This window comes from Candoia aspera, chromosome 2 (assembly GCF_035149785.1).
Source record: "Candoia aspera isolate rCanAsp1 chromosome 2, rCanAsp1.hap2, whole genome shotgun sequence".
Classification (NCBI taxonomy): Eukaryota; Metazoa; Chordata; class Lepidosauria; order Squamata; family Boidae; genus Candoia; species Candoia aspera.
The window spans coordinates 30,048,785-30,072,191 of NC_086154.1; the positions used below are offsets into that span (position 1 = coordinate 30,048,785).

The 23,407-nt window shown below is 37.5% G+C and overlaps 1 protein-coding gene across 9 annotated transcripts in view; it reads right to left on the minus strand.

Moving 5' to 3' along the window:
- The window catches only part of FOXP1 (forkhead box P1), a 557,404-nt gene that overhangs the window by 19,223 nt on the left and 514,774 nt on the right, over positions 1 to 23,407 (minus strand). For 8 of the 9 annotated variants that reach the window (XM_063291587.1, XM_063291582.1, XM_063291583.1 and 5 more), the window contains 6 exons: positions 22,219 to 22,306; positions 16,574 to 16,657; positions 5,876 to 6,077; positions 5,691 to 5,770; positions 5,007 to 5,108; positions 633 to 754 (listed from right to left, as the gene is read on the minus strand). In XM_063291587.1, the coding sequence (XP_063147657.1) occupies positions 633 to 754; positions 5,007 to 5,108; positions 5,691 to 5,770; positions 5,876 to 6,077; positions 16,574 to 16,657; positions 22,219 to 22,306 (678 nt within the window). The remainder of the gene's footprint in view (positions 1 to 632; positions 755 to 5,006; positions 5,109 to 5,690; positions 5,771 to 5,875; positions 6,078 to 16,573; positions 16,658 to 22,218; positions 22,307 to 23,407) is intronic. The other variant, XM_063291586.1, reaches the window with a different exon arrangement.

Genomic DNA, 23,407 nt, shown 5'->3' on the forward strand with positions numbered 1-23,407 from the left:
ACTGGGGAAAAAATTAGCACACACACATACACACACAAAGCAAGTAAAAGCTCTTACTGTGTAATAAGCTCGCCAAAGTTTTCATCAGGGCAGAATTTTCGAGGACGGCCTCGTTGAATATGACGGCCACGTTTAAACTCTTCATCATCAACAGTCCAAAAGGACCCAAACTCATCCTCTACTCTGATAAAGCACTTATGCAGGGATAGGTTGGTGCGAATAGCACCCTGGGATAAGACCAGCAGCAAACGAGATGAATTGGAAACAAAGGGGCATGGGATTGGGGAAACAGAACAGACATCAAATACAGGGAAAAGGAAAAAAACAAAAAGAAAACAAAAAGAAAATAAAATGCAATAAGCATAAGCAAATGGATCGTGAGGGTTAATATGCATTGCCACCTAAAAGCTACTAGCATGTGATGCAGAACAAACACCAAGCAAGCAAGGGCAAAGGGGACTGCTGGGCATACAAATGGTAGTGATGAAATGCTCTCTGTTGCTTCACCTCGATTGTCACAAGGTGAAACTATCTGGGTTGATCTAGAACACCATCTAGCAGCCAAAGCTTCTATGTTAAAACTGTAAGCATGATCCAAGCTAGGCTAAGAAGTTCAAACATGGTGGACATACCCACTGATCTTTTGTGGCCTTCGTTTTTGGAACTCTACTTCATCCACTGTCCATACTGCCCCTTTAACGTTTTCTACTCGCACAAAACACTTGTGAAGGCTAAGATTATGACGCACTGCATTCTGCAGCAAGTATAAGAGAGAAGACATTGGGAAAAAAAACTTTCCATGAGAAAAAGAGTCTTAGCATTGTCCATGAACACGGCATTGTTAGCCGGCAAGCCCCCTTTCCCTCATCCCACCCTCCACACTGGACAATATATTTATAACTTGTCAGATTTGCAAAAGAAAGATCGTGAAAACCATCCTTTGAGTCCTTTATTAGGAGTGACAATTTTAAGAATAGTTTAACCTTGGCAATAACACAACATTACAATAACTTTACACCTGTATATTACCAGGGACTTTTATTCAGTTAGAATAGTCAGTTAGAAAAGAATAGGGCTCAGCTACGTACTATATCCTCTTCTGAAAGAAGGAAAACTGCAAAGAAAAATGATTTTGTGCAGCTGCTAAAAAATTAATTGTTCTTATTATATTTTCATGGCCTGGAAATTTAAGAAATGTGAAGTAATTCCATACACTAATATCATGGCAATCCAAAGCCTGCTATGAATCATTTATATTCTTGTTCTTCACCACATCTTCCAGTATGGAAGATCGCTTCTGTTCTTAATTACTGGAGTTAGAACCACGAAGCAGATGACTTTAACATCCCATAATATTTACTATTTGTGCTGCAAATATTGCTATTATCAAAATTATGAATCTAATATTTCTGATAACTTTACCAGTTTAATCAAACCATAATGGTCTTTATTATTATTTATTAAATTTGTACACTGTCCAGCTCCCAGTAACTCTGGGCAGTTCACAGTTTAGTCTTAGGCTGAATTCACACAAAGTCCTCCATTATAGTACATATACTGAAGCTCATTACTGCCACATTATGCTTCTGTCTTATTTTTTCAATCCCTAGCACTGGATTTATCAACTTTCAGGATAGTCTTATGCTGGAAATTCAAAAAGCCCTGGATATGCCTAAACCGATTACAGACAGATTTCTAACAAATTATACCTAAAGGTACACAATCATTCACAACTGATACCCAGTAGAAAAAAAGCAAGCAAAGAATACATAGGTTGTTAACTCACATCTACCAATAGTCAATAGGGAAGCTAGTTTACAGGCATAATACCAGAGAAATATATGGGCAGATGTTTAAATAACCTAAAAGGCTAAGTCCCTCATTCACAAATTCAGGTCAACATAGTGAAAGGTATTCTAATCATGACTGTCTACATTCACTGTGCAAACCAAGGTTAGGCACAACACATTTATCACATTAATTAAAACAGTAGAGGGAAGTCTGAGCCACATGGGGGAGGAGATTCCAAGAATCATTTGATGTTGCAGTTCCACAGCATAACTAATTTTCTCACCCTTGTAACACATCTGTTTCCTCAAAAGAGGCTAAACAGACAGTCCATGTTCTTGAACAAATGCAGGGATATATCTATTTTTGGCAGAAAGACGGTTAATAAATCACCTGAGAATTCTGTAATTATGTAGGTAGAAATTGGTAAGGAACCATGAAGCAAGTTAGCAGCCTCTACTCAAGAAACATTAAAATCCAAGTCTTCGATGAGATAAAATCCATTCCTCAATTCCTATACCACCATTTCCACATATGTAAGGATTTTGGCTGCTTGATTATTTCATTTTTGAAAATATGTTTGTTTAAGAACAGACAACAGCATCCCTCCCAGGCTAATGTTCTTCAGTTAGGAGAGGCCTGCTAACAGGGTACTGTGTGTGTGTTAACAACAGGAGTGCTGCACCCAGAGCAGCACATGCAGGATGGGGAAGAACGTGGCAGAGAATTGGATCAACTGCATTTTCAGATTCATAAGAAAGGGATTATATTTATATTGTAATTCCATAACTGTCTGTAGGAACAGAACCAATGTAGACTTTCACAATCCCTTCTTACAGTGCTTTTGTTGATAATGAAAAGAAAGATGTCTTTCTCTCTATGGGGCAATGCTTTTTAATTACCTCCCAATGTATAGAAGGAACATGATCACTTAAAGAAGGCAGAACTGCAAGGTGTGTGTGGGGGGGAGATGACACAATTGGCATGAGAAAATAACCTCTTCTATATATGAAAACCATACAAAATGAAAGCTATTTACCCTCAATTAAAACTATATTTAATTGTCTACTAATCTGTCAGTTCTCCAAGATGAAATCAGTAAGAGCTTATACTCATTTGGTCTGAATTTCAGTTTGGTCCAAACAAACTTTGTATGATCTGAGCTGTGTTCCAGAAGTCCTGAATTACATTCACAATAACTACATGCCAAATCTTTAGACTGTCCTCAGATATTAAAGGACAAAAGTATTCCAGGATAATACAGTTTCCATAGATCCATATTATACTATGTCAAAATCTAAAGACACCAGGCTTTGGGCAGCTGAGTTTAGGAATATCTGTCTCTGCCAAAGATTAATATTATTTTTGGCTTTGAGTAGTAATTATTTCCAATTAGATCAGATTTTGGAACCAAGTGGCATAAAGACTATTATTTTCCTTTGATCTTCACCCTCACCATCAGGGATATTGAAGCATTTTATTTTCATTTAGCTATCTCACTAGTCTAAAGTGGTAGTCATCTTTATGTATACATATATTTATAATAAAGTGCTAATTTTTGACAAGAATCCTCATTTGAGAATTCAATTGGATGTAAACACCATCAAGTTTTCCTCTATAATACTGTTGAGAGTATAAATACTGTATGTCAAAGTATAGAATAAGACTTTTTCTCTTTTAGATGTTGTTTTCCTCCAGAATAGAAAAAAATATCTTAAAGCAATATTTACCATGTAAATCTGGTGCCAACACTGAATGTTAGATTGCAGAAACAAGTAAATGAATATTTTTCTTTTTTCTTTTCTTTTTTTGAGAGAAAGAGAGAATGTCTGAAGACTAACAGGGATTCTGCCCTGGGGATCTCCAACTAAGTCATACAGATGACATCTTTCAAAATCCTATCCATGTAGGTTAAATTGACATTTAGTCACTGATCAGATCTAGTTGATTATGGTAAAAACCATTGGCGTTTTAGGCTCCGTGAAATAAGATGATAACTTGCCCAAGGCCATCCAATGAATTTAATTGTCATGATGACGACGATGATGATAGCAGTAAAATCTCTGATCTATTATGTTCCATGACCAATTTCAGGGCCACAGTCTCCATACCCACACAAACTTGGCAGAGAAGTCCATGGTGCTTGTTATCTGACTTGAACAGAAGTTCTTTGGAATGAAGTCAGTAGATGTGATCCAAAAGAGAATATAATGTTTTTCCATTTTTCTGGCAAAGTTTTAATTTCAGAATAGGACCCAATTTTCTATTCTGATTTGTCGTTTAAGTTTCTTTCCTCTTCCTCCTTCTCCCCAAGTTCAAAATTTGGACTTTTGGCAACAGTTTTTTTTAAAGGAGGTAAAACGTCTGGAACCATGAGAAACTACTAAGTATGCACCAAGGATGTTGACCTCTTTAAAAGCTATTTTACCAAATTCTCCAAGGACCTTTGAAATTGAAGGAAGGGGAGGGATAAACAGCAGTTTGCGATTTTAGGAAGAAAGAACAATGTGGAAGGAAACTGCAAAAATATTCAGGTGCCAGGTGTGCCATTCTGGATTGCAGCCAGATTAAAAGAAAGGAGTATTCTATGAGAATTTTAACACATTCAGAAATTAAGTAAATGGAGCCAAACTATTGAAATTTAAATCACATGGGGTATTTGTTAAATTGCTAGCTTTAATATTTTTATTGGCTTGTGACTTTACTGCTGTGCCCAATTAACCTGTATTGTGTTTCATAATAAACCAGCAAATATTTTTAGAAGTTGGCATATTAATTTAAGGCAGGTGTATCAGTTGGCAGGCTGCAAAGCTAATTTTCTATGAATCTTTGCAAAAGGACTTTGTGATTTTCACTAAAAGATTGTATACATAAAGCCACCAACTGATTAATCATCCTTTCCTCTTGTATCTCAGCAGCTGAAATATTTCACTGCTAGGAGCAGCTATAGAGATGGACTAGTAGCTCAATCACAGCATGCAGGAAAAAAAACCCACGAATAACAGGTATTCAGATTGGGGCATTTCAAAGACAGAGGTTTTTTTCTGCCAACTAATAAAATGTTTGTGCAGATAAGAGGCACCCTATGTGCATCAAAACAACTGATCTGTATTTTGAAGTCCACAGTCTTTTACATACAATTGGGTATCTTTATGGTGTTTTCTATTCTGTATATTCTGAATCATAAAGCAAGAATCATACAAGGGAATACAGCATACCTTCCACGTTGCTGCATTGCGTCTGAAGTAGGCAAACATACGTGTGAACCAGTTGTAGATTTCGTTTAGTGTTAGCTGCTTTTCTGGAGATTCAAGAATTGCCTATAAAGCAATTAAAATGCAACAGTGATCAGAAAATATGCTTACACATTTGTCTGAATAAATAAAACAAAATGGAAGTCAGAGCAAAATAAACACTTGCACTACGATGGAAGATTAGTGGTTGTACTTAATAGCTCAATGGCAAAACTGAAAATGGAATTATCTAATTGTTTTGAGTTTTATTTCTGTTTCCTTACAGAAATATTAATTTATTAGTCATTCACAGAGCAGAATCAAAGAGAAATGCAAAACATTTCACTAGCTGATTAAAGCTTAGTAATTATTTTGAGCTCAGATTAATTCTAGGGATCAGAGATTACTATAGCTTGTGATAATTGACTTGCCATCTTTAAACAGGCTCATTTTCAGTGTTGTGTGAAATGAATTTCCTAATAATCACATTGTATTGTAATACTTAATCAAAAGCAATTATGGTATATGTATTGCTGTTGTGGGGAGGAAAAAACCCATATAGCAAAGGTGTCAGCAGGCTTGTATTAGCTGATCATCTATTCTGCCTATAGCATCACATATATGTACAACCCTGGATCTAAGCCAGCTTTCAGAGATGGTATCACTTACCTGCCTAATTAAAGATGCATACGTAAAGGGTGGCCTGACTTCTGCATTCTTGTAGAATTCTTGGTTCTGCGCAATATCTGCTAAATAAAGGAGAAGAGTCCTCATATTAGCCACAGCTCATAGTTTAGAAGCTGTATTTGAACGGGAAGAACCAAACATGTTTTTCTATATGGCCATCTAGTTACCTGAGGAGATGGGCACATTGTATTTATCAGAGTACCGCCTTCGGATAGGCCCAACGTTGTGCATGCTGGTAGTAGTGATGACAGAATGTCCCTGGGTAACAGGAGTGATGGGTGCTGTCGGGGTGGTGGGAGTATGAGGTAAGCTCTGTGGAGAAGCCTCTGATGCGGTCTTTGAAAGCGTGACATTAGAGACAAGATTCAACTATTAAAACAGAAAAAGAAACCGGTTTTGCTTGTTAACAAACACACTGCCCCCATTCTTTTATCCTATCCACTGACACGGTTTTTATAATTTAAGACTGTGAATGGCAGGCTCTGAATCCTTTGTTCTCATACGGTGTGGTGGATTTCGGCAGTGCCGCTGGTTCTCAGGAAGGAGGGGGCACATTCCAAGGAGGTGGAGGAGATAAGAGGAGGCACAGTCCGGGAGGCAATGGTGGGAAAACGAAGAGGTACAGGATAGCCCCGCCCTAGAGTCTCCCAGGTTATTTCCCCTTAGGTTAAGTAGAGTAGCTTTAGCCTGGCAAGATTCTGCCTATACGGTGTGAGCAAATAAAGAACTGGAGTTTGAATGGACTGACTCTTCATTGTTCTTGGGCTGGGCCTGACATCAGGCATGGACAAATACAGTGTAATACAGTAATCAAGGTGTTAGAGTAGGACTGGGGAGACAGATGCAAGTCCGTCCTCACCTATGGAACCTCGCTGGCAGGATATAAATCAAACTAGCAAGGGCCATGTAATAAATTGATAAATAAACAAGTTATGCACTCATAACTTCGTTCCCTACCTGCTCCATCCCCTGCAGTATAAGCATAATAATGTAGATGTACATTGTGAGTTCATTGAGATTATGTAAGCAGATGTTTCAATTTTTGAATATTATACGAGTATATAACTTGATGAAGTCTTGTTTTTACATTTATATAGATATATGAATGATTAGGCAACAAAGATAGATTTAAAGTGAGGCTATGAAGTAGCAGGCAGAGCCTGCTGCAGATGAGTTAACCCAAAGAGTGCAAGTTTCATTAAGAAAAAAAAGCCCTAGAAGCAAATTGATCAAGTATTTCCTTTCCCCACTATAAGAGATTAATCTTTTTAAAAAATCTTATCCTGAGTCATAGTACACAATTGGCTAGCAATATTCTCTGATTCTGTCAATCTGAGGCTATAATCACAAACATCTTTCATTGGAAAGACATCCTTTAAAAACACTGATATTTTGGGGTCAGTATGAAACTATTGGTTTTCTGGCCTTAGGAAAAATTTAAGAAGCCACAGCTTTTCTCAGCTAACAAGCAGCAGCAGCAGCAGCAGCCAACCTGGCTGTTTCTTTAGAATTACCAAAGTTGAAGCTAGAGAAGACATTCCCTCCTTCACACCCCTACCTGCTGCTGTGCACTAGATGCTGCCTCTTTCAGAAACAACCAAGGGAAACATGGAGATACCTTTAAATATTTTGATGCCCAAACAGTTTTGACCCTTGACAACATCATGAAAATTGCAGGTATATGTTTAACCTACAGGTCTGTCCCACTGAAGTCAGTGGGTTTTCCTTCTGAGAAATTAAGTTGTAGGATTACATTTGAAATCTGTGGGAAAAAGCAGATCTTCCCTTCAGGCAGTGAACAAAACAGACTGCCTGAAGTACTTTAAAGTATTACAAATTCAAAGAATATGTATTAGATCTATACAACCAGACTTCTCATGGACTGATAATCACAGATAGCATTCAGGATCTATGAATTTATATTGGTGTCATCGATCCTTTCTTTTGGTTCCTTGAGGAAAATTAGCTGCATTATTTTGAAGTAGTTTTCTTAAGAAAGTATACAAAGTGTCCTATGAAAAGACAGTGACTCTTTTTCTAATATCTTAATGAATTATTGTTATTGTCATGAATTGCAGTTTTAAAATTTAAGTGTTCTTTTTGTTTCATCTATAGTGTTAGGGCATTTTCATGGGAAATGGTTAGTTGAAAAACATTCTTTTGACCACTGGATTCCTTATTAATTTTTTTCTGTCAGTTACAGTTACCTGGGTATTTCACAAATAACACATTTTCTTATTTGCACTCTAAGCTGAATAGTTGAAATGGGTCAAGTTAGAGAAAAACTAAATGAAATAAATCAATATATAAAACCTAGAAATGTTCACATACAAGAGAATAAGATTCTCCTAGGTAATCACCATGACAAGTCAACTGTCAGGAAAAATACACCTAGCTGAATCATGCATATACTGTACATTTTTACTCTGATAATGCAAATTTTGTATCGGATACAGATACACAAAAACAGACTGAACCAAGCTCTCAAAGCAATTTAAAGGAAATTATCATGATGGGTTGACCGAGATGGAAGGAGTAAATAAATAAAACTTCTGGAGGGTAGGCAATAGGAAAGAACCGTCATCTCAAAGGAGAAGGAACTCAAAGGCACTTGTTTGGCAGATGTCAGCAGACAATCCTATTCAGTGATCAATACACAGTAGCTACTATCAGAATTCAAGAGGCGCCTGGAAAAGCTCTCCCATTAGTGGGGGAGAGGCGAGATAACTGCCCTTACTCCAGACACTCAGGATACTCAGAATTAGGAAGCAGAATCTTATTTATTTATTTATCAGATTTTATCACTGCCCATCTTCCCCCCCCACCGCCCAAGCAGGGACTCTGGGCGGTTGAGTGGGAGCACTTGGGAGTCTTCTGCTTCATTCCATTTTCTTAGCGATACTTCCTTCTGATGAACTGTTCCTTAGTTTGTGCGTATAACAAAGAACAGCATTTCATTAGCAAAAGCAGCAGTGGGGTGGAGGTGGAGGACACAGATTGGAATGGCCCTCCTCCCAAGCTCTTTTTCTCTTCAGGCTATTATTTGCAGCAAATAGCATCTATCTGAATGTCTGTGTAATTCTGGAATATAAACAGCACAGGAGGAGTTAAGAAGGAAAACCAAGCCTCACACAACTTGATAAAGAAGATACAGAGAAAGGTGGAGTGGTAAAATTAATTTGTTGAACAGGGTTTTTAAAAAAATGATTTACAAGATGCTTTTCTACCCATAAGAAGCCCAAATGAGAATGTAGTATTGAAGTACACTACGAGAATGTTGGTCTGGAACTTTTATCGTAGTCTTTTCTCAGGTTTTCATTGTATGATGATTTTGCTTTCAGAACAGTAATGCAGTGACATGAAATGACAGTCACAGACTTCGAAATGACCTATGACTGCATTCTCGCTTGAAAACACAAGGTATCTGCCTTCAAATACTAACTTATGCAAAAGGGAAAGTGCAGAGAGGCTATCTTACATTCTTTTATTTGGGAGAACTGGCTGATTGCATTTTGTTACGCCCTTCTGGCATCCATCCATCCATCACATATGATAAAAAGCACGGGAACAACAACAATGCGAAGTCTCGCTAAGAAATTGAATCTCCTCTATTTTATCTCTGCTCTTAAAGTGGGCGTTTTAAACAGCATTTTAAATCTGAATCAATTTCTAGTGTTCTTGCACAGCACAAACTCAGAAGATTGGCACTCCTGCTGGAAAGACCATGGATACTGTTTCCTCATTACTGTTCAAACCACTCAATTTCAAACAAGTTCAATTCTGTTTTTACTGTTTAAAAGCTTAAACATTTAATCTGTTTCTACTAGGAAGCTAGGGGAGGGGGTGGATGGCCCAAAGGTCAATGTTCTCCAGTTAAATAATTTGAATTGAGTCAAATTTCTTGAGGCAGTCAGGGTAGGTAATACAACTAGAAATAAACACAGAAAGTGAAGAAGAGCAAAGGGAGGGGGCACTGCCTTTATTTAACAGGCTTGACAAATGACACTGCGATTCACACCCACTGCTAGGCTGCCACTAATAAGCTACAGAGGAAGCAGCCAATCTTGGCTAATTACCAGATAAAATTGTATTGTAAGGACTCTAATTAGGAGATGCTTATGGAGGTGATCTAATGATTAAACACTACATCCGAATGACCCTACCATCAATGTGCAGTGGTGTAAGATGTCACTGGAATATTTTGTAGAAACAGTAATTTTATTTCAAGGGGAAGGGAGAGGCAGTAATATTTGTAATAATGGCTACGAGGTAAACTCATTAAAAGACAGTTCCTAGAGGAAGGCTGTGGCTTTCAGCATCTGTGGCTGTTCCAAAGCAAAGTGCCAAATCTTGACAGAGGAACTGCAGTCAAGTGGAAAATTTCTGCCTGACCTCTGCTCTTGCTATTAATTTGCAGGAAAACTAATGACACATATACATATTCCCACAACATTTTTCTAATTGCTAATTTGCTAAAAGAGTCTAGTTCCCAAATTAAACCTGACTGCAGTCTGAGGGGAAAGGGGTAGTAGAGAGGGAAAATAGTGGGAACAGAAACCTAGAGATCTTTCTGCTTTACCAGAGGTAACTGCTGGATAGGCAGAAGGAGCAAGTTAATGAAACCATGACTTGTCACTTACTATGAAAGTTTTGTCTTTTGAGTTTTTCTGTAAGGATAGCCTCTCACAGTTTTCACGACAGTGTGCAGAAGAGGACATTTTATACCAAGGACACTTGATAACATGCTGCTTTCATTGCCTCAAATACAGTTATCAGTTGTGAACTGGAGCAGAACTACGTCATGAATGCTTTTGTTGCAATTTTAAACTACTAATCTTCATTATAGTTTATTAAACATTCATTGTTTAAACAACCAATAATGAAAACGGCCTACAGTTAACTCAAGATAATTTGGGGGGCGGGGCAAAGATCAGAAATGGGTAATGGTGGTAAAGTTTATTTTCTTGATTGACATGCCATGGCAATTTCTACTTAAAACACATTGCTTAGATTTGAGAAGTGGTGGATAAAGACTTTTCTCATACAAGAAGGCTCCACTTTACTGCAATTTATTCTGATGAACTGCGTGTTGCTAGAGGCTAACAGAAGCAAGTTTTGAGGCAGGCTCTACTACTAGTGGCCTTATGTTCTGTTGGTATCTTTAATTATTACAGTAAGAACTATAATTTTTGGACTGTGTAGGATCATAGAAGACAACATAGGAATTAACAAGTAATCATTCTCTCTATTGCCAAAAAATAGTTGTCCTTGTGTTCTGCGAGGAACAAATTCTATACCGGCAGAAGCATATTCAGAAATATAAATTAGTTTCCTTTTTTTTTTGTTTTGTTTCTAGAACAACTTCTATAGTGTTGCACCTTTGACTACCAAAAGGCTTTAACAATAAGGTGTGAGATGTATACTAATGATCGTACATATTTATATTTGCTCTCTCTCTCATACCCCCACCATGCATACATATATAATATTATTTTATTACAACGCATGAGCAAAGCTATCCATAATAATATACTTCCTTTTCTCCAAATTCTTATTTTGTTCTCCCTTTAAGCTTGCACTAATGCAACCAGAAATATTCATTCCCTACTTGGCCACCAAGGCAATGGGAAAACTAAATAATTTGGAAAGAAACTGATAAAAGAAATATCTTATTTGCATTGAAGGTAAGGTGAGAGGGGAACCCTCAGCCCTCCTACTGCTTCCTGAATTCCTACAGCATGGGAAACACACTACAAATACAATATACATACATATACATATATGTACATTTTGTTTTTAAAATAGCATCCATTGGTCTAAGTCTAAAAGAAATGTACAAAACCAGCAACAAAGTGGTAAGGAAGATAACAAGGGATGTGTGGCATATTTTCCTGTGTAAAAATCCAGCAAGCTCTTCTGAGGCCATCTGTGGTGCTTTAGGCCACGGATTTCTCCACCGTGTGTGCTCACCCTCTTGCCCGGGGCTGAAACAGTTGCTGTAATTGGGTCTTGGGAATTGTGAATTGAATGGTACTACTCTCAGTGAGGCCCTGAAAGTGGATTTCACCCATGAACATTTTATGTACAAATCTTTAGAAAATATATATAACTACATGCAACACAGGATTTGGCAGGCAGTGATCACTTAGCAGGTGTTGTTATTGGCAGGGATACTAAAGGAAACCCAAGTTGAAGAGTGGGACTTAATGAAAAACAGTATATAAAAACAGCTTTTGTGTGTTGCATTTACAAATCTTTTTTTTTATTGCTACATATCATTATTTTTCAAACTATAAAGTACAGCTACAGCAGCTAAAATGCTCAGTCATTACCTCACAGTTAAAAGGCTATTTTTAATGCTTTGTTTTTACAGTTGCTAAAAACAGGATTTCAAAACAATCCTAATTGCTGTGGTTAGGGTAAAGGAAAATATATAAAAAATAGCCAACAGTTATGTCAGCTCTATAAAGATGGATGTATAGCCAGGTATGGGGGGGAAAAAAACCACACACCAAAGCAAGAAGAATTCATTCTTTCTTTCTTTTGGGAGAAGCAATTTGTAGCTATGCAGTGCCATCTAATAGCATCTGGCCCTTGCTTTTCCTCTACCATCTCATCACCAGGAATGCTTGAAAATAATGGGATTACCGCATTATTACATTAGAATATAAATGCTTACATTTCTGTCACATATATATATATACATACGGAAAACTAATGAGAGCACCTATGACAATCAAAAATACCAGTGTGCAGTACTGAGGTAGTTTTCTAATTATATTGTGTAATGCTTGGATATAAATGGAGTCTCACCTCAGCATATGAAGATAAACTAGGCTGAGTAGAAGAAATCAGGAAGAGCCCCTTCTCACAAAACCATGAAGACATGAACACAGATACCACTCAGCACCACAGAAGTCGCGTATATGGTGTTCTTCATGGGAATATTTCCGGCTATTTGCACCATCAAACTGAATCAGCTTAAATTAATTACTTCCCAAGGCCAGAACACTCAAAATGTGCCATGTTTTGTTCCAGCTGAACACTGAACACTCAAGACATTGCACTGCAGTGGAACAATCAACTCAAAATGTTTCAATGAAATGTTCTGTTTCATGTACTCCTACATTTAATCCTGTGAGAAACACCTATGATAAAGAAATCATATTCAGCAAAGGAATTCATTGCCCAACAAAGCTGTACCCATTTTTGAGATTATTGTGACTATTTTAACAGCCTCGTGTGGCGCAGAGAGGTAGGCGGCAGTATTGCAACCGAAACTCTCCCCACGACCCGAGTTCGATGCCAGCAGAAACTGGATTCCCGGGTAGCTGGCTCAGGTCGACTCAGCCTTCCATCCTTCTGAGGTTGGTAAAATGAGCACCCAGCTTGCTGGAAAGATGATGACTGGGGAAGGCAATGGCAAACCACCCCACTCTAGTCTGCCAAGAAAAAGTCACAAAAGCGGCATCCCTCCAAAGGGTCAGACATGACTCGGTGCTTGCACAGGGGACCTTTCACTTTCACATGACTATTTTAAGGTAGGCATCACTAGTTTCTGAAATCCTCTCACCAACTTACCCCAATCAAAAATGACCAAGTTGTAATTTTAAATCCCAGTTGTTTTTTTAAATAGAAAATATTAAGCTTAATTTACACCTTACATCCGGTTAGGAGGAGAAAAGAACATTGGTTATGGGGTGTAAAGAGGATTGTGTGCTGTGGTATTGGTCATCAGGTCTCTTCTAGCCAGAATTATATGCTGCTGAGTTTAAAAAGGCCAAACATCAACTCGGTGATACCCGTTTTATTCTCCCTCTGTCCTTGCAGTGACAGTATATGTGCAAAATACTATATTTCTACATTTTATAATTAATTTTTGAATCCTTCACCTATACATATTTTAATAATTTCTGATTTATCTGATGATATCTGTAATAAAATTGCCTATATTCAATAAATGAAAAGAACGCTGTTTCAATCCAATAACAGACTGTCACACAATATAGTCCTGTCAGGCACCAATTTTTACTTCTAACGTGTACATTAAAGGATAAGGATTTATAATGCTGCCTATGAATGAAACCACTTTTCATACACAAATGTGATCTTTTTTTTCAAAGGGTAATACAACAGTACATTTACATAAACTAATCCAAACAATCTATGTATTTGACAATGGCAAACCTCACACAGACTGCCTATTGTTGGTTTACATCTTGGAGTTCTTTATGTTGGCTTGTAACACTGCCCTAGCTGTCAAAGGTTTGACTTGGCCTCTAAATAAACGGTTATACAAGTGCTGTGCAGTGATATTGGACTGCTTTGGAAAAGAAACCTGCTGTGTATGAATTCAAAAGCTATTAATTTTTCAGTCAAAAATATTCATGCCTATTTCTTTTAATAGAGAAACACTGTGCTGAGCAACTGAGAGATAATGTTGACTAGTGGCACAGCATTTTCAATAGAACAGTTAAAAATAAATTTAGTGGGAGGCCCCATCAAAGCTATAATTTTCCAGAATGTAAAACATTTTTAATACAGATCAAGACAGTGCATCCTTCCTTCCCTTTCCTTTGGTCAATTTTATTTCCCTTCTGCACTGGCCCACTTATTGGTTGTGCAGCAGTCCTTACTGTGGAATTTCTTAACCAGCACTACTAGTGTTTATTAGCAAAAATTCTTGAATTTTGAGTAGTGAGCACTGGAAAACTGACTAAACTATTCTGGCCATATTGCACTTGCCTTCAGACAGATCAGAGGCGAAATGTTGGCCCTTCAGATATTTTCATCCTGCAACTGCCACGGCGCCTGCCTTGTGGAATTTTCTCCCCCCAGGAGTGAGGTTAGCCCCATCCCTCTCCACATTCCACAAGTCCCTCAAGGCCTGGCCTTGTGATCAGGGGACTGGGGAGATCTTGCGATGGCTCCCTTACTATGGTTAACATCATCCCCTCTTGTTTTGTGTGCCTTTCTATGGTTATTTTTAACTGTGACCGTTTTTTATGTATTTATTGTTTTTTTTAATTAAGTGTGGTATGCCGCCCAGAGTCATTTTTATGTGAGATGGGAGGCTATATAAATATGGTAACAAAAAATAAACAAACAAACTGACATTTGGCCATGCTGGTTGGTATACCTTCCTTTTGTATGTCTTTCTGGGGAGGAAGAGGGAGGGATCATAGTTATCCACAGCCCACCCTCCAAAGTACACCATCTGTTGCAAGATTCTAGTACTGAGATTCTACTTGAAGGCTCACACTTGGTATGAGCCAGATGGGGCTCTGCTAGAGAACTGTGAGGGAGATAATCCAGGGCTCTGTAAATCATTTGTAAAAGAGTTCTAGCTATGAGTGGGGCACCACTCTCTTAAGCATGAAAGTAACACATACTCCTGAAGGTCTGGTGTGTAGCTTTGAGAGCTTTTCCCAGATTGTCAGTACATGCATCTGTTGTTTGCTGCCATTACCAGCTAATGTATCTTCTGTGCACACACAAGTAGTGGATGTACAAGTAGTACATCCTCAAAGTAGTTGTCCCAAACCTTTGTGAGGATGAAGTTGTATCAACACTTCAAGTAGCTTTACTTCACTTGTTATTTAAAGTACTTTTTTCAATGATGTACACTCTCCTAGGAACTACATGCTTCTTGATGTGACTGCAGAAGTGCTGCTATTATCAATTAGAGAATATAGGAGCAGACTTGGGGATGGATCCAAGAAAGAAAACAAACTTATTTCATATGGTCCAAGCCCTCATGGAAGTTCCAGATGCTGGAAGACAGGATTACACAAGACGAAGATGTCTCTTAGCTCTGCCTTATATTTTAAAAACAATCATACTGTTTTTACCACTCAAAAAAATAGTCTACTCTGCAGAAAAATCTGCACATAGATTTGTTAAGATAGTGAAAGGGATCAGGGATTTGAATAAAATGCTCTATCTTAAATTAAAATGTAATTTACATATCAAAATCAGACTTGCTTATCCAAAAAGCTTACCCCCCCACCTTTTAAATATGAGGTTTTTAAAGTTTATTCCTCTCCTGATAACACTGTGAAATTCCTAATTGCTTCATATGAGTATTTTAAGCTGAAGAAATGATTTGCGGCTTCATTCTCTTAGCTATATATAGGTAAACTGCCTAATTTGATTTTACTTGTATGAAAATTTAGTGCTGATGAACTACAGTTTGTATAAACCACATTAATCAAAAATAGTGAGTAACCATAACAGCAAATTGGTTTATTAATTTTATTTTCATGTCTATTGTAAAATTATCATGTGAGCAGGCATCTACCTTTCTATCTGACAGAAAAAAAAAAAAAGATTCAGATTGAAAACTCAACAAATAGCAACCTGATTAGGTATAGCTGAAAGAGAAAAAAAATACAGGACATATTACAGACACAAAACAATTACTTTGCACCTGTTTTCCTGGAAAACTCACGTTATTTTTCAGCTTTCTTAGAAATTAAACCCTTAACTATAGACCAGGAGAAGCTAAGGGGAAGCCCTCTGTCAAGAAACAAGTAGTGGACAGAGGTGTCGGCCAAATGATGGGGAACGTCCTGGTCTGCTAATGTTCTAGTGAATTTATTTCCTGAATAATTTTCAAGAAGAGTGCTGTTATCCAAGAAAGCTAAGACTACAATAAATCTCCTCGTTTTTAAGATACCACAAGGCTATTATGATGCTGTGTTCATTACGACACAGACTAACACAGTGATCTTTCTAGTTACAATCCCTTAGTAATAAAGGGTATACTAATCTTGTTATTTTAAAATGGTCTGCATTTGGGCTGCCTGCTCAGATCGAAAGAAACGGCAGAGGCAAAGCTTTCTTTACTCTGTGCAGATACTCACAGGCTGAGGGGTAGCTTTTGGTTCAGTTGATTTCACATGCAGGTGTGTCATCATCGCTTGCAGGCGCTCCTTGTCTTTTGCAAGCTGAACAGGAAAGAGAAATGTAAACATGACTTTTGTGAACAGAATCCAGAACGGTTCTTCTCCATTTAAGCCCTGGCACAGTAGCCGGCACATGACAGGAAAAGTGCAGAGTATTACTTCCCTGTGATTTGGAAGTGTCACAGGGCCCCCTTCCTGCCATTTTCTAAAGCAATTTTGGTGCTGGATGTCAGCTTTTTGCTAAAACACATTCGAGCTCTTGGCTGAAGCAGGTCTAGACCTTCAGGCTCCAGGGGGGTTGCTGAAGCAGTGAGTGAGAAAAAGGCACGAAGGGGCCGCATTTACTAACCAACCCTCTCCACAGGAGCACTAGGAGGCAAACTGCAAGGGATTGTTAGGTGGCTTTAAAAGTTGTCTCCTCCTCCTTTTCTGTACTCCATACTTTTTTTAACTTGGCTACACACCCTCTATTAGGTGAGGCTGAAATGTGAAATGAATATTGTCAGCTTTGGGGAAGGGGAAAGGCAACCATTTACAGAAGGTAAATGTTTGTTCTCTTGTAGAATAGATTTCACTTCAGAGGAGAAAAATCAACAAGCTTTCTTTTTCACATTTGCTTGTAGCCAAGAGGATGCATTCTAGCCAAGTGTGTTTTTTGTTACCAGGGTTTGTCTTTTAGTACAGATTGGATGATGCACATATTAACATTGATTTGTAACTCGTAAGCCAACTGGCATGAATTTTGGAGGTTGTTCTCCTCCTGACCTGTGGATGTTAAACATAAAATACAAGTGTAGCTCCAGTCCCTGACAAAATTCTCTCCCACACCAGCCTTTTCACTCTGTTGATGAAACATCCAGGCAGACATATTGATATGACTCCGAACTCTGGTGTACTAGAGCAATTGAGAAGCCCCAGTAAATTTTTTAAAAATGTTAAAATTTTATGCTCCTTTTTTAAAGTGGTTTTTCAAAATGCTTTACATTTTTACAATTTCACAAGTTTTAAAAGTGGTAGCTCACATGCCTAAACCATTTATAAAAACATAGTAAAAACTACTTGATGATTCAGCACCATTTAAAAAAGTACTATTTCACTGTCTCCAGGGAGAGAAAAAGAATCTTGCATGTTCCCAATGAATTCTAAACTTTCCAAACTAGAGAGCTTCCATGCACAGATGGAGTTATCAATAATACTCATTCTTAACAGTACCAGCAAGATTCTAATTCTTGCCACTTTGAATATTTCAGGAAAGAGATAATGCCTCCATAATCACCAAGCCAAAAATCCAGGATGAAGTGCTAAAGGTGTTCCATATATTGTTCAATTCTATGTCCCATCAGCCCCGGGCAGCATGGTAGTTGGCATGGGGGATGGTTTGTATAGTCCAACAATATCTGAAAGCTCACATTCTCTATTCATGTACTCTAGCCTTGGGGTTATTATAATGCATTCGTGGCTGTACTCCCAGGTGTGCATGAGATTTTGCTACAGTTGACTAAGGTATGCACACAGGAGCATTTGTGTGTACTGTATGTGTAAGAGAGCAAATAACAATAGGGCCTGTTTCATGGAAATCTAGTGGCTATAGGAAGCACTGCAAAGTAACAGTTGCACTAGATAGCTACCTACTTGTTTGAAGTGGCTGACCATGATTGTATCATTTATCACTATGATACTGCACACTGCCAACTAAATTACAGACCTGCAAGATCTCTCCTGTGTGAAAGTTATTCTTCTGGCCTGATATTATTGCCTGATTCAAATAAAGGCTTTTTTCCCTGAGTGAAAATGAGGAGAAAGATAGAGGCAAGATATAAATATTATTTTGTGCCCAGCCCTTCTGAAAAGAAGCAAGACCCAAGTTTAAATGGATCCAGCCTTTTCGAATCTAGAGTTTTCAAATTCCCACTGGGGAATTCTCCATATGATCAGAAAATTTATTAGGTTTTATATCCTGCCCAACTATAAATTATTACCAGTTGCTATAAGTCAGATCCATTGTTCTGCTCTTGAAAAAGAGTATCAACTTTCTTACTATAGGGCTATCTTCCTTGAGGCTAAAACTAGGCTCCACTATCTCTTCTGCCATCTAGTTGGCATACAAAACATGCTGGGCTTAGTATGAATGAAGATGCAAAAGTATCCCACCCTATTCAGCATATTAATAACATGAATAACCTGATTAATAGATACACCACAAATTCAAAGCTGAATTTCTAGAGGAAAATGTGGCCAACTTGACCAGTCAAGCCATCTTATCACAAGGGTACATACCAGCTCCTCTAATAAAATCAACATACAGCTAGTCCTTGGTTAACGACCACCCATTCAATGACTATTCGAAGTTACAATGGCGCTAATGCGGAGACCTATGACCAATCCTCAAAGTTGCAGCCGTTGCAGTGTCCCTGCAGTCAATGATTGAGATTTGGGCGCTTGGCAACTGGCTTGCAATTTTGACAGTTGCAATGTCCCGCAATCATATGATCACCATTTACGAACTTCAGTGCTGGCTTCTGATAAGCAAAGTCAACAGGGACGCTGGCAGGAGATTACAAATGGCGATCACGTGACATCACACTTAATGACTGCATGGGATTTGCTTAATGACCGCAATTGGAACTGCCGTCATAAGTCGGCAGCCATGTGACATCGTGCTTTATGACCATGGTGCTTAGTGACGGAGTTGCTGGTCCCAATTACCATCATCAACTGAGGACTACCTATATTAAATACTCAATGATACGATTTCAACTATACATTTCTGTTCCTAACCCATTTTGAAAACTTATAGCTTGTAAACCACTTGGAGCTGGTATATACCCTTGTGATAAAATGGCTTGACTGGGCAAGTTGGCTGTATTTTCCTCTAGGAATTCAGCTTTTGTGATGTATCTATTAATCAGGTTATTCATGGTGATTATTTATGAAATTAATTTTGCTACCAATCCCACCCCTGTTGGGATTCCATGCCATGTATTATCTTTTTTGAAATCCTCCAAAGTTATCTGAAGGTGATTTTTGATTGTCTTCTCTTCTGTCAGTTTGAGATGCTGAGCACAAGGAGCAAAAATGACTGCCCCAAGCTGTTCTGCTTGCAGCTCCAGTAGCAATAAAAATACTATAACCACCACTCCCCTCCTCAAAAGAGAAAAAAACAAAAAGAAAAACCAAGCAGATTGGTGCATTGCACCTCGGTTTGTTTGATGTGGAATGGAAAAGGGAAATTGACAAGGCACTGCTCATTTTGTCTGGAATAGTGAGTGAGAGCTGCAAGCAATTAAGCTAGCATTTCCTTTATAGGACCTGAACTTAGGAGGAGGAATGAGACAAGTGTTCTAACCAGTGAGGAAGCACGGCCACAGCATCTTACCCACTCCTTCCAAAAAAATAAGCTTCACCTATGGTTGGGCAAATAATATTACATTTGAACCTAGTCATTATCATGAAATAGAATTCTAGCCTATTTCTCCACGCTGTTCTACATGCTGGTGTCAAATATGAACTTCTAGATTTTTCATTCTGAATTCATGGACACATTTTAGGCCATAGCCTTTGTGTCAGATCTGTCCTGGGTTAGTAATATTAGTCCCTGCATCCCATTGTTTACCAGCCATATAGATGTTGGAAGAAATCTTGCAGAAATTTGGCAGGGAGCTAATGCAAATGTCTTTTGCTAAGAAACAGCTGTAACTCAGTCTACTTTTGGCTCTGGCATGACTACAACTGGAAAATAGACCTTGACAGTTTTTGACTGAGTTAATGTACATCACACTAGGAAGAAGATTCTACACCCCTGCAATGGTCCCAAACTGGAATGCGGGTAGTCTTATCTTATGGCATATGGAGATCAATCCCATATATGGAAATGGTCAAAGTATGTTATTAAGATTTTGACAATCTGCAGAAATCGAAGACCGAATCCAAGTGAGATATCCCTGTAGTCAAGGATATCATCTTTCCCTTTCCTTCAGCTTTTGGAAAAATAAATTTGCTAACAGGAAAGAGAGTAAAGTTTATGGAGTTTACTGCATTCTCTGCCTGTTTCTCCTGGAAGACCTCCATTTGTTGTATCAAAACCGTCACAGGGTAGAATAAAGATAATAACACAAAATCAACTTTACTGGTAGATACTGGATGGCAATTGGAAACTCAGATGTAACTAACAATAGAATAATTCACTAATTGGTCAGGGACTAATCCTGTACTTCCTTTAAGCCCCTACCTGTGCTCTAAATTCCAGTTCACTTCTTCTGCTTCTTGTGAATGACATGAATGAAGATTGGATTGGAAAGAGGAGAAGGAAGCAAAGATTATCTTCCTTTCTTTTTAACTGTGGGAAGGAGTGAACAACTGAAACTAGAGATCCTGAACTTGTGCATTTATACAAGTAGTGAGAGCCTTGAATAAAATTTGCTTTTATTTAAGCTTGAATAAAATTAGCTTTTCTTGAAAACTTCTAAAGAAGGCTATTCTACAGCTCTTCATTGACTGTGTTGAAATGCTGCAATTTTGAACATTGTTATATTTGGGATGGGGGGTGGGGGGAAGCAGGAAGGCTCTTCTTACGTTGTACTGGGGAGAAAGCATATCATAGAGATGACATGACAAAAATTTTACAGGAAGTAAAATATAGATTATGGGACCAAAAAGATACTCAATTTTATTGATTGATTTATGTCTCAAATTTGTACTACTGCCCACCTCCCCCCGATTTTGATTTTTGATATTTTGAGATAAGACGATAAAAGGAGTTTTTAGAAGTAAGTTATGATATAAAATATAAATTATAATTATCAGGAAAAGTAACAACAAAAAGTTTGATTTTTCTGTAAAATGATTTGAAGCTCTAAATGCCTAACTCAGTAAAATTCCAAATGTAATTATCTTCTGCACTTAGCCCACGGCTTTCCATATATCTCTACAGTGTCATCTTGCATACAAAATAGGACACATTTTTTTGAGGAATGGTAGCTATCTAAAGTACAACATTGTTTTACTTCCTCTTCTTTGGCTGTCCTTTTGCCACAAAAAGCATTTAGGCATATTCAGGCAGGGCGTGGGTGCATTTTTAAATTTCCTTATATTAAAGGGTTGTAATAATACAGCAATTGCACGTAGTTATAAATTCTAATTTTATTCCTTTAACATATCCATTAGAAACTGATTATATGTAAATAGATTGAGGCATTGACATAAATCAGGGTTTTAAATTATAATAATAAAATATATTTTAAAAATAATGTTCTAGGTCAGTGAGTAAAGTCATTTACAATCTAATCTTGGTCAGGATTTAAAAACCAACATGGGCTATTTCCACCCATTCTGTGCACCGTGCGCATACACATTTATCACCAAACCAAACTGTGAGTGTAAGACATATTCAACATGTACCAATAATTGCAAAGAATTTAGTGCAGTCAAGCTTCAATTTCTTTTAAAGTTATAGCAAAGAGGAAGCCAAGCTACAATCTCTGCAATAGCATTTAGAAATTAATCTGGTAAATTCTGAAAGCTTTTTCAAATTAGAACATTAGAAAACCCACTCTTCTAGTGTCAATTTATACTGAGGCAACATTAATATAAAATATTATTTTTACCTGCAACTCTAACTGTTGTACAACTTGCATCTGTACTCTACACTGGGCTGTACTTCTATCATCCAGCGCATGCTCACTGTTGAGATGTCTGTAATAACATACAGAGAAGGATTAAGTGAAAGTACCAAGATGAGTAAGCAGAGTAAGTATCTAGAAAACCTAGATGAAAGAAAATATTTTAAGATTGTATCTACCCTGATTTAAGCAGTGCATTCCAATATGGATCACTCTGTTTTCAAGGAATGGACCTTCCCCATCAATTACCACACTACAGAAGGATTATCCCTGCACTTCCATACCCACTTATAATTAATACCTAATGATTTAGAAATCAAACTAAACGTATTTTTTATTATTAGAAACCAAACTAAGACATATGTTGTGGCAAAATGATACAGGGTAAATTGCCATATGTAGCTGATCATCATCATAAATTCAAAACATTTTCACAAACGCTTCACATGGTCAAAAAGAAATATGATTGTTCAAAAAACAGTAATAAAAAGAGGAAGTGGCTGAGAACCATAAACAAATTATGTACTAATGAGGAAAAGGCAAATTGCTAGAATACCTGTTTCGAAAATCTTTCTCCATGAGAGACAGTTTTCTAATTTAGCCAAGTAAATAGTATTTTGTGTCTCAAATACTATCACTCTACTGGCATGTGGTTTTGGCATTATTAAAATCATGTATATGCCAAAATCTCACATATGCAGGTTTGGCATTTATTTTGAACACCCATTTCTAGCAGCGCAAAAAACAAAAGTGCAGAAGGCACACAGTATTAAATACAACTTCCACAGCTTTAAGCCTGATTTTTTTCCCAGAAAGACGATTAGCAGCTATAGCCAGTTTTCTTAGGTATTTTCTTAAAGAAAACATAGCAGAGGTTAACAAAGATGGAGTATCCTGTATAGTTCATACAATAACCTGTATTATCTGAAATGTTTGTCTTCTTGTTATTGTTCTTCTCTTCTTCATCAAACTTATATCTCCAGTGGAAACCCACAAAGAATTCTTTAAATTCTATATTTCACTCAATCTATCAGTAAATAACTTTTAAAAAATTCGGTTTAGTATTCTAAAACTAACTACACTTGACAGTAAAATGGTTGTTTGTTTGCAGGACTACATCATATACAAATATCTGATTGCACGGTTATTATTTTTCTAAATAAAAACAATTCAG